This window comes from Leptopilina boulardi, unplaced genomic scaffold, assembly GCF_019393585.1.
Source record: "Leptopilina boulardi isolate dan_hultmark-lab unplaced genomic scaffold, ZJU_Lbou_2.1 LbouV2_58, whole genome shotgun sequence".
Classification (NCBI taxonomy): Eukaryota; Metazoa; Arthropoda; class Insecta; order Hymenoptera; family Figitidae; genus Leptopilina; species Leptopilina boulardi.
In genome coordinates, this window is record NW_026138003.1 from 1,461,680 (window position 1) to 1,473,707 (window position 12,028).

The 12,028-nt window shown below is 29.3% G+C and overlaps 1 protein-coding gene across 1 annotated transcript in view; it reads right to left on the bottom strand.

The window, feature by feature from the left end:
* The window catches only part of LOC127290213 (glypican-6), a 151,302-nt gene extending 140,476 nt beyond the window's left edge, over positions 1-10,826 (bottom strand). The window contains exon 1 of the mRNA XM_051318656.1: positions 10,452-10,826. Within this exon, the coding sequence (XP_051174613.1) occupies positions 10,452-10,596 (145 nt within the window). The 5' untranslated portion in view covers positions 10,597-10,826. The remainder of the gene's footprint in view (positions 1-10,451) is intronic.
* Between the last annotated feature and the right edge of the window lie 1,202 nt (positions 10,827-12,028).

Sequence of the window (12,028 nt, forward strand, 5' to 3'; positions counted from 1 at the left end):
GCGCGACTCTATTATCGTTCGTTTATCAAAGGCCAAATAACTTCACACATCGTTTCTTTTAAATTTAAACGTTCAACACGATCAGCTTCTGCAATCACGATTCCAATTTTCTGCTAATTTTTCAGTTTCTTTGTATTTTAAAAAAAACATGTAACATCAACATTGTATTATACAATACTCTGAGAAAAATAGGTTAATGAATCAACAGTATTTCTGACAAAAAAAATTACACAGACCGACAAAATTTTGGACCACTTCAAAACCAAGAACCAAACTATGCTTTTCCGCAACATTTTGACGTGATGAATCCGAATCTGACCAAGAACGTTAGGTTTTTTTCAGATATTCTAAGCTAAATATGCAAAAAAGACGATTTTTGACCACATTTGAGGTCAAGAGATAATTTTTTTTCAAAAAGGTCGTTACAGCATCTGAAAGTACTATATTCTTCCCCTTTAAAATGCATTTTGAAACTTTAAAATATCTTTATTTGGCTCGGAGTTATCGTCATTTGAATTTTTTGAATCTTTAAATATTCGTAAACTGAATATATAGTATCAGATAATGCTTCAAAAATTCAAATGACGATAACTCTGAGTCAAATAAAGATTTTTTAAAGTTTCAAAATAGATTTTAAAGGGTAAGAATAGTACAATACTGTAACAACATTTTTGCAAAAACTTATATCTTGATGTTACATGACCTCAAATATGGTCAAAAAATGTCTTTTTTGTAGATTTAGGTTAGAATATCTGGGTCAATTCTAAGGTCAGATTCGGATTCAGCACGCCAAATTGATTCAAAAATTATAGTTTGTTTCTTGGTTCTGAAGTACGCCAAAATTTTGTCGGCCTGATGTGTTATAAAGAAATACTTTATAAATATATAAATTCAATAGCATATTTTTCTCAGTGTTTTGGTATAATAATTTATAACACTAAAATTTCGTAGCAATATTAAGATATCCGTGACTGCGAAACGCTCTCTGAAAATTTGTTAGAAGTCTTTTTGTCCCGTTATTCCACCAATCAGCGTAACTTTTATAGACAATGGCAAAAAATTGTACTACTGAAACTAAGTATTAAATGCTAAGCCACGCCCCCAAACAGACATCACAATATACTTTTAAAATATTTAATTCTCATCATGTCGTATGTAAAATTAACTAAATGAATAAATCAGCATCTTTCGGCATAATTGGACAATAAATTTCGCGTCATCTTCGCGAGGCTCTAAAAGCATTCCAACTTTTTTTTTTTGGGTATGTATTCGCACGACTCTCTTTGCTCAAGAGTGTTCCAAACATATACTTGATTGTAATGACAGATAATTGACCATCACCACAGTTTCATCGCAATTATCTTCTTTGATTGCGGATACTTTTTAAAAAGCTTTCATATTAGTCACTAAATCGCAAAGTGAAAATCAATCAACATTATATAGCAATCTGCTTGAAATATTTTCAACGCACATATATGAGAGAAACAGGAAGACCAGCGCATATAAAAACACCTTTGATGGCAAAAGATAATAGAAAACAGTATATAGTGAACATGTTAATATGCTTTTAAAAAGAAGATAATATTTCCAAACTACCAAATACTCGCAAAGAGTTTTTTTTTATTAGCTAAAGCTTTGGGATATTATATAGTCTCCAAGGCATATTTCTCCTTCTTTCAGAATCCATCCAAAATACCAATATTGACAAATTTATTCAAGAGCTGCTGCTGCTGGCTTTGAGAACCACTCAATAATTTCCCTCAGGGATTCTGAAACTAAAGATTGTGGTTTACGAAAACTTTTTTTCACCCAACAAAAATCTTTTTCGTGCAGCTTTATATGTTTATTCAAAATAAATTTCTCCGCAAAAATCTTTATTAAAAGATGTGCTATGGTTTATGAAAACAACTTAAATGTATATAGTTTCAATCAGAAAGTTTCATGAAGAATTTATAATTATTCTAGAAAGGCAAATATTGTCAAAAATAAATCTCCATAATAAATGCTATTTGTGTTAATGATTCCAATAAATTCTCATATGTGGAAGAATGGAGCTTTGAGGATATGGTTTGGAAATGAAGGAAGAAGAACGGACGAAACTCTCATCATGAGAGTGAGCAAGGTGAGCTGGTTCGAGGAGAGAAGCGCACTCGGCGGGCAAACTTGCTGGTTATTTAAAAGTTATAACTTATAAGAGCAGCCATTAAGTCTGTTACCTCCTGACTACTCGGGTCGGCCGCAACAGGACCGAGAAAAGAGACTACCCTGCATTCCGTTCCACAGTTCTGCCGGTGACGACGTGTTCCAGCATGTCTGAACGTGTGCGAATCCGTACCGGTGATATACTTGCCGTCTTTCTCATTCATCTCTTTCTCTCTATCCCTCTTATTTTCTATTCAATCCTCCTGTCTCCTTTTAACTTTCGAGCTTCCCAACAACTGCAGAATGGTATTTCACCACTTACACATATATATCTAATAAATAAAGCCTAGGTATAGCTTCCAAGCTCTCTTCTAAATCTCATATTTATTTACAATCAACAATCTATCCAATCTTCATATATGTAAATTTCATTTCCTTTATAATATAAGGAGAAATGCATGAAAATTTATCCATCATCCTTTAGACTCTTTTGATTCATTTGAGATTCTTCTGCGGAATTCAGTCCTGCCAATTCAACTGAATTCAGATAATAAATCTTGAGAACATAATTTAAAGAATCTTCACAGGTCACCCCCGGGCGTCTAAAGTCGAGATTCAAAAAGTAATTTATATAAGCGAGATAATAAAATATGATATCACGTTTATTTTTTAGGATATATATATGCGAATATAAAAAATATTTCTCTCTAAAATATAACTTTTCGCATTTATCCATTAGTGGACTATAGTATATACAAACTTTTAAAATAATAAAACTAATGGTACTCTTTTAAAACATGAATGAAATACGAAATAGAAAGAGATTGAAACATTTTTTTTCGAGAGATTTATCAAGCTTTTGAATCATTGATTTGTACCTGTATACTTTTTTTTTACTTCATCGTAAAAGATGAAAAGGTACTCATTATTGGAAGAGTAAATTATGGCATTAAGCGCAAATGTGAGGAAAGCAGATCAAAGCGATTGCATCAATCATTAGTGAACGTAATTTAATGGCCCCTGAAACAATCGAGCTTGACAATCTATATATAGCCATATAGCAATCAAAAAGCTATATTTTGACACATGTGCAAAATTCGCCCTAATAAAACGAACACAATAATTATTATCCGAGTTTAATTCGTTTACTTTCAAAAAATACAATAAACAATAGAAAAAATTTCTACCTGAAATTATCTGAATGTTCAAATGAACGAAATAATTTTTTAAAAATTACATGAAAAATAAAAAAAAAATACATATTAAATATTTAATAAATTATTAATTTACTTCTAGATACAGAATGCAATATTTTATAATAAAATTTGAAGTTAAAAAAATAGTAAACATATTTTTTGTTCTTTGAACAACAACTTCTAGCACATAAATATTGCAAAATATTTAAAAAAAAATATATATCGTGACTACTTCGATTAATTTTTTTTTATCGCAGGCAAATGTAAACAAATTTTTTGTTCCGACAAAAGAACGGTGTAAAATTATTTACTGCCACTCTAATAAAAATATTCTCAGTCTAAAAGCATTAATGCTACTTCTTCTATGCGGCATTGTTCCACAACTTTTAGCCAACAAGTAACTTTATATATAGAATTTCAGCAGAGTAATATAAAAAAAAATGTGAAAATTGATTAACTTTTACTAATTATTTAAATATTAATAATTCTTAAATATTTCTCGAAATTCATTAAAAACGTTTATTCAGAACATCAAAGACAAAGTTTAAAGCAGCACAATTATTTTTAAATTACTATATATATATATACGAGAAAGTGGAAGTAGTCGAGTTTTCCCTCTCTTATGTCGGCGATTTTCCTTTAGAACATGAGAGAAGGAGAATAACAAAGAGAATATCCTAGTGGGTGCAAAGATATCGTGTGGCCAAAAGCTCGAGGGATTCGGGCGGCACTTTCTGAATTCCTTTAAGAGCCCTTGAAGAAAAAAAAACTATAATATCTTGGCACTATGTGTCTGCCTCAGGCCAAATAACTCCACTGTGGGAATGAATTAACATTTTCGCTGAGTTCAGTGGACATTGTTTAAACCACACGAACCTGAAGTATCGTGATCTATACGAAAATTATTGCTTCAGGTTAGGACCAATACCCAATTCCTCAAACAAAAAATTTCAACCTTTTATGTATATACATATATTCCTGTCATTTGATGGTTACGCACACCTAACCAAACACCTTTCTTTTTGAAAACTTTGTTTAGTAGTATCCTCATTTAAAAATGTTTCAAGATTTCTGTTTTTCAAAAATTTAATATAAACACAGGTAGGCTTAAAATATTTTCAAATTATTACGTTATATATAGATCCTTTATAAACAACATTATTCGCCACACCGGATATAGAAAAATTGTTCCTTTCTCCTACTTTTCAATTCAATGGCCTGCGGATGTCTGACAGCAATTTGTCACGTGATCAGTCACAGAATGCAAATGCTTCCATAGTAGCGTGAAATCCTTCCAAGGCAAACTGTGCGCGAACTTTCGCTTATTTGTACACGAATTATTTTCAACCTGAGACAATCGTGCGACGACCCTCTAAGATCCAGTGAAACGCAAATTTCATTAAGAAGTTTACAAACTAAGGAGATTTTCCCAATTTCTCTTCAATCTACTTAGTTCTCACTTAATGGGAAATAATCCGTTGCTTAAATTGTCAGTCAATGTCTCACTCAACAATAATAGGATTAAAACTTTTTCAAAAAAAAAAGCTTCTTACACAGAAAAAAAACTTCATCTGGAACAGCGAAACGTTTCACTAAAATAGTGAAAGATTAAAAACTGAAACAATTTAAACTTTTGCTATTCTAGCGAAACGTTTCGCTATTAAATTTTTTTCGTAAGAAATTTTAATCATAATTTTTAGGATCAAAAATAAATATTTTTTTATAGAAATAATTTTAATTTCATTTACTTGAACTTAAAAAGTAATTTATAAAAGAAAGAAAGAATACACTTAAGTTTCTGTATAACAATTCAGGGGCATCTGTCGAGAATGAGATGAGCAAAAGAAAAGGTAAACCCAAACTTTGGAGAGAGAGAGAGAGAGAATCAGGGGGAAATGTAGCAGACTATATCACTAGACTTAAAGAGAAATCCAAAGCCGGACAATATTACAAAGATTTCAGTTATGGCTATCGCTTTTTTTTATCTCGCTTCTTTATTTCAGTACAAGTGCAATATTCCGACAGTTTTTATTCCAAAGCCGCGCACCGGTGCTTTAATGTTCACAGAACAAAAATAAAAAAAAACTTAAATTCTGGGTAAACCTCCAACAAAAATCTCTCACTAAATTTAATGCGCTAAAATACTGACAAATAAAATACAAAACAAAAATGATCCTTTCAATTAGATTTTTTCGAATATCTATTGATTGAAACTCAAAATGAAAAGTTCAACTCATGTTTACCATAAATTTTATCTGAGACACGTGAGTCGTAATCTTACAATTTTATTACTCTATTATATCCATAGGGGATCCCTTTGTCGAAATATACACGCGCACCAAACTATCGTTAATTTCAACATTTACGATCTACTTATAATACCCTAAATCGCTTAATTCCTAAATATATATACAATCTTTTAATTCAACTAAACATATAGTAAAAAGAAAATCTCTTTATAGATGAGTCTAAAATTCATCACTGCGTAAATTTAGCGCAAGGATCTGTCTAAAAAAATGTTGTGTTGTAAATTAAGACTCTCTTCTTTATAAAACAGCTTTTCTTTCTTTTCACTGCGTGTGAACGTTTTATCGGAGACAATTGGATTAAATAAAATATATCAAATTAATCCAATATTGCCTCCGATAATGTATTATCTCTCGCAAAGAACATTTTATAAAAATGACTGTTCGAAAAAAATAAACCTATAATGATTAAATTCTTTTGTATTAAAAAAAAAAATCATAAAAAAAATAAAATAAAACAAAAAGAGTCTGATTATACAAATTAATAGCGATAAATGTCGGACTAGACAAAGAATGGATCGACCAGGCAATTCGCATCGTTAATCATATCTCTCACATGGAATATTGTGGGTCTATATCTTTCTCTTGAGGTGGCCAAAGACACACGCACGCAAGAATAACTCTTTGTGCATAAAAGAAAAGTATAGGCAGATGATCCGAACGAGAAAGGGAGATGATGAATAATCGCATCATCACAATAGGTATAAGCTTCCTCTTCTCTCTTCCGTCAAATTATGAATAATTGCTTTTGGCTTGAATTTTTTTCGTTTCCGCGCGCGAATATTATTTTCAAAATCGAATGAAGAAACAATTAAAATCTAATCAAGAAAATTAATGATATATATTAATTATGTTAAAAAGAATTTTTTGAAGGAAAAATAAGGCTTTAAAGCAAGTGTGCGGATAAACTATATATATAAGTATTAATTGCTAATGACTTAGTAATTGCTGAATCAGCAGGAAAATAATCAAGAATATAGAACGCGAAGAGGGAGAGATGTATATGTGTGCGCGTATTAATTACCTTTACACTTAAATCTTGCCGATAGTTCCGAGACAGGAGTATACAAATAGGTAAATATATATATATATATATGAGAGTAAGATGCTGCACATAAAGGATCTCTCGCGCACATATACACACCTGCAATAACCACTGCGATAAATATAAAGCTGACTACTATTCACTCCTTTTCAGACCCACGCCTTTTCTTTCATCTTTACCGGTTGTGCGTGCGACCACGTTATAATATCGATAACGGTGATAAAAATGTAATAAACTTCTTTTACATCGATCGGATATGTCAACTCTACAAATTGCCCATACACTTAGCATTATTTTAATACAGAAACTTTAAAAACACAAAAACATATCCAAAAATATTATTATTATTATGTGAAACGAAATTTTCTTTATACATATGCTATACACGGAAAAAAATCTTTAAAACTAAGACTAAGATTTTTATAGGTTAGGTTGACACTTGACAATATATAAGAATGTTATTTTAAGTTTCATCTGTAACTCAAAGGATGAAATATATTGAATTCTATTTTGCCAAATAGTTTTTAATATAAATTCATAAGTCATACTGAAACTCTCTAAATCTGAATTAGTAAAAATGTTTACTAATTTAAATTAGTGACTCACTTTTTGCTTTAGAATTAGTTAAATTTTACTAATTTTTAGTAAAATTTACTAATAATTAGTAAAATTTTACTAATTCAGAAACAAACAGTAAGTCACTAATTCAAATTAGTAAACATTTTTACTAATTCAGATTTAGAGAGAATTATATTTTAATAAATTGTGACGCGATCTGATGAAAGGGACCTTAGAAGCAAAAAAATTATAGGTTACGTTTTAAAATTTTAAAGTGAAAATACAGAAAGACGTTCAACTCGTAATGCAAACTAATGATATCTTCATTACACTCACAAAATATTCAATAAAAACTGATTTCAGTTTTACAAAAACATAACCTATACTCTCTAAATCTGAATTAGTAAAAAGTTAGCTATACTAATTTAAATTAGTAAGAATTAGAATTTTCATTAAGTTTTAGTCACTTTTTACTAAAACTTTAATTAAAAAAATTTTTAAAATACTAAATCAAATAGTAATATTTTACTAAAAAAAAATTAGTAAAAATTCTTACTATAATGTGAATTAGTAAGCTGAATGAAGTATACGCAACGTTTATGATAAACGATTTTTAAAGAAATAATTTTTTAAAATGAAAAATTTTCTAATTTCTTGGCTAAAAAATATTTGTTTCTAATTTGTTGATTAATGAAAATTACAATAAATATTTTTAGGCAAAAAATTATAGAACTTTTCATTTTAAAAAATTATTTCTTTGAAAATCGTTTATTATAAACATTGCGTATACTTCAGCTTTGTTTTGAACGTTTAAAACTTTTTCATCATCCAATTTAAATGTATTTCTAATTCTCTGAATTAAAGAATAAATTTTGTCTCAAGTTTAGTCATTAATTTTTTTTCCATGTAGAAATCTATATGTAAAATAAAATTTATGAATTTTAGAAAGAGTAGCAGATGTTAGTCAGATGAATAAATTGTCAAGCTGTGATTAAAAAGCAAGTTCCGTAATTCCCATCAATCGTGTATTGACTTTTTCTCTATATATATATATATATATATATATAGCTCTGGAGAGAGCATCGTAATTTGATTTCATCCACTACTGGTACTTTGAAAAATATAGAAGTGGTCCATGGGAGAAAATTTCGTTAAACTGCAGGGAACATCGGGGTCTGTCAATCGTTTCAAATATCTTTTATATGCAAATAGTTTTCACACCCTTCTGAGGACAGTTATTGATTTGCAAGCGAGAGGTGTATCAAAGGGAGCAGAAAAACTACTACATAACATACCATTTGGTCATTCCATCTTAAAAGCATTTTTATACAAAAATCAGTTTACCATTAAATATATATATATATATATTACACTGTAGAAGTTCGCTTTGAAATATAAAATAATATCAGAAACGAAATGGAAGTCGAGCTAAGAAAAAGAGAGTAGCTTGTTAGAATTTTTCTCTCTATATTTATAAGAGAAAGAGAGAGAGAGAGAGAGAGAGAGAGAGAGAGAGAGAGAGAGAGAGAGAGAGAGAGAGAGAGAGAGAGAGAGAGAGAGAGAGAGAGAGAGAGAGAGAGAAAGGAAAGGAAAAAGAAGACATAAGCGACGACGAAGCGTCCCAACGATAAATCTGAATCGAGATCGAGAGCCTCAGAATGGTTTCGATTTATTTGGTGAAATTCTCCAAGAGAGCTGATTTGCGAGGTCCAGAACGACATGGTCGTCTCCGGAGAATTTATGGCCGATGAATTATGCGCTTTGTTCATTTGAATGAGGGGTGAGATAAAGAAGAGAGAAGCGAGGGTGGTATGGTAAGGTTGACGGAAAAAATAATAATAAACTATACGAGTCCACAAAGTTTTGCGAATCCTTCTCATCGACGACGAATAAAACTGCGAGGATGCGAGGAGAAAGAGATACAATCTCTTGAATCGTTCGAGATCATTCAAACAGGTTGAAAGGGAATTCACTTCATATCTTATAGATAAATTACAAATTTTTATTCCCATTCAAACGTTATACCAATTAACTGGATTTTAATAGTCCTTTAGAATACCGATATTTATTTTTACATTTTAACCTGCCGAATATACTTATATAAGCAATCTTCAAGAACTGAATCAAAAAACAAACTTTTGATTATTAAAAAAAAAATATATATATATATATACAAAAAGAGTAAAAGATTCAAAAAAAAATTAGACAAAATTTTTAATTAAAGTATTCTTAAAAAATATAGTTAATAATTAAATATATTAAAAAAAAATTTGAATTCACATTTTTAAAAATTTGCCTGTTATTAAAGTTGCAAATCAAAATGAATTTGGATATAAAAATTTAATTGCTTAAAAATTAATCAGCGTAATGACTTTTGGGTGGTTCACATATCATTGGTATTTAATTCTATCGAGTAATAAATCATTTTTTGTCACTTTTTTTTTTTTTTTTTTTTTTTTTTTCTTAAGACCCGATTGGCCATTAAAGATTCCCGCAATTTAAAACCAGTTCCGCACTATCGCGAAACACGTGGCGGTTTTTGCACTGAAGAAAACTTTTTTATATTGAAAGTGCTCCGAATCCCGAGGGATTTGAAATTCGTTCACATGTTTATAAAAAGTAATACATTTTTAGCAAATTTATACTTCTAGGGATTCATTATTATACATCTATTTATTTTTACTCCAAAAATATATAAAATTCGGTAAAAAAAAAATTACCATCAAAAAAACTTTTTTTTTCTCATTATTAAATTCATATAAATATAATAATGTCAATAACATTTAATATAATGCAGTAATTTTATTTATATCTGAATTAATTAAAAATAATTTGATAGCAAAACAGTATGATTTTTTTTTTGCAAACAATTATCATTTTTAGGTTATGTTTAATTAAGTAAATTATCCCTACTTAATTCCTTTATCATTTTATCCCTCAATTAGTTATTATTTAGAAATTATTATTAAGAAAAGTTAATAGAAACTTTACTAACAATTAGTAAATTTTGATTAATTTACACTTAGAGAATATTTTAATAAACCCGAAAAAAGCAACTTTCATCTTTCGTAACAATGAGAAAAAAAAATTAGGAATAATCAGTAAATATTAAATTCAAACAAAACAAAGAAATAAACAAAAACAGTAAAAAGCGATAAAAAAAATTGACAAAAACATAAATCAACTGTACATTTTAAAACTTACATGAAATTGGCTCCTTAGGAATATCACTGGCAGGAAATCCATGTGTCTCAAAATATGGTTTGACAGCATCGCATTTGAGACCAGCAAGAACTGTTATTTGGATGCTAAGCATCAAAATCACCCAAACAAATGACAGGACACTCATGATTGTCAATCACTCGCGAACTTACACTCACAATTCATATAGAAAACAAAACGTTAAAAAAAAGAAGAAGAATTGAGGGGAAGGGGGAGAAAGAGTATCGACACACTTTTTATTCGATCATTAGTAATAGGGAGGATAAAAAATTGTTTGTTTTTTTTTTCCTTGAAAAATTCAACGTGAAACAATTCACGAAGAAAAGACACGAGTAGAAAAACAACCTACCTCCAACACTGTTCGGAACGCACTGTATTTTAACCAAGAAATTCGTCTGTTGCCGCGGCAGCTGTACGCATGCGCAGAAGCAGCATGAAGGGTGCGCTTACATTTGTGTGTGTGTGTGAATGTTTTCTGTACGCTATGATCCACCTATACTAAAGTACTCTATATGTGTCGCTTTGACCAATGTGTTCAGAGATTTGCGTGCAAAGTTTAACCGGTTTAATATGTAATTTTGCCGTGTAAATTCAACAGGAAGGGATTCTTATATGTAAGTAATAAATTAGAGAAAAAAAGTAGCAATTTTTTAATGATATAAACTAACTTTTGAAACTTGCGGTCAATTGACAATGTTACTGCGATCGTTTAGAATATTTCGTTAAATCATATATAAAGCTCAAACATTTTGTATATATTTAATCGCAAATATTATCAACAATGTTTTAATAATAGAATTATTATCCTTTTACGATGGGTGATCAATTTGGGGGCGATTTCGTGTAACTAAAATGAGCTTTTAAAAATGGTGTATTAATTGACCACTCGGCTTGACACCCTGTTAAAATAATTTTTTTTTTTTTTGTCTATTTACTGGAGTGTTTTGCTTTTTTTCGTGTGCAGTAATAAAAAGGTAATCAGTAATTTACATTTTTGGGTTTGTATATATAAAAAACTTTTTAATAAAATATATTCATTTTTTGTTAACTTAACCTCTAATTTGTTAAAGTTAATAAGTTCAATTTTTTATTTTTTTTACTTTTAATAGGTATATGTGTATGTATATCCAAATTTCAATTAAATTAATTAATTTTACATAAGAATTATGATTAATAGTTAAGAAATAAGAAAACATTTCTAAAACACTTTCGAAGGCAAATTTATTTATGCAATGCGATTTTTTTTATTGAATTATATATTTATTGAAATATTTATTGAAATGAAATATAGATAAAAGTAATTTATTATTTATTTAGGTTTATTGAATATAATAATATAACAGATAAATCATTTTAAATGACAGCCTCTGTAATATTCTAAAATGTGTATTATTTTTTTCAGATCGAAAATTTCGATATAATTAATGCTTCACTAAAACTGTCGGATGGAATCTAAATCATATGATATCAGATGTCTAAAATTTATTGTCAGCTTAATGCTCAGGTTTGGAATCGAAGAGTCCCTCCCACAAGTAAAAAAGGTATTTATTAATTCTTCT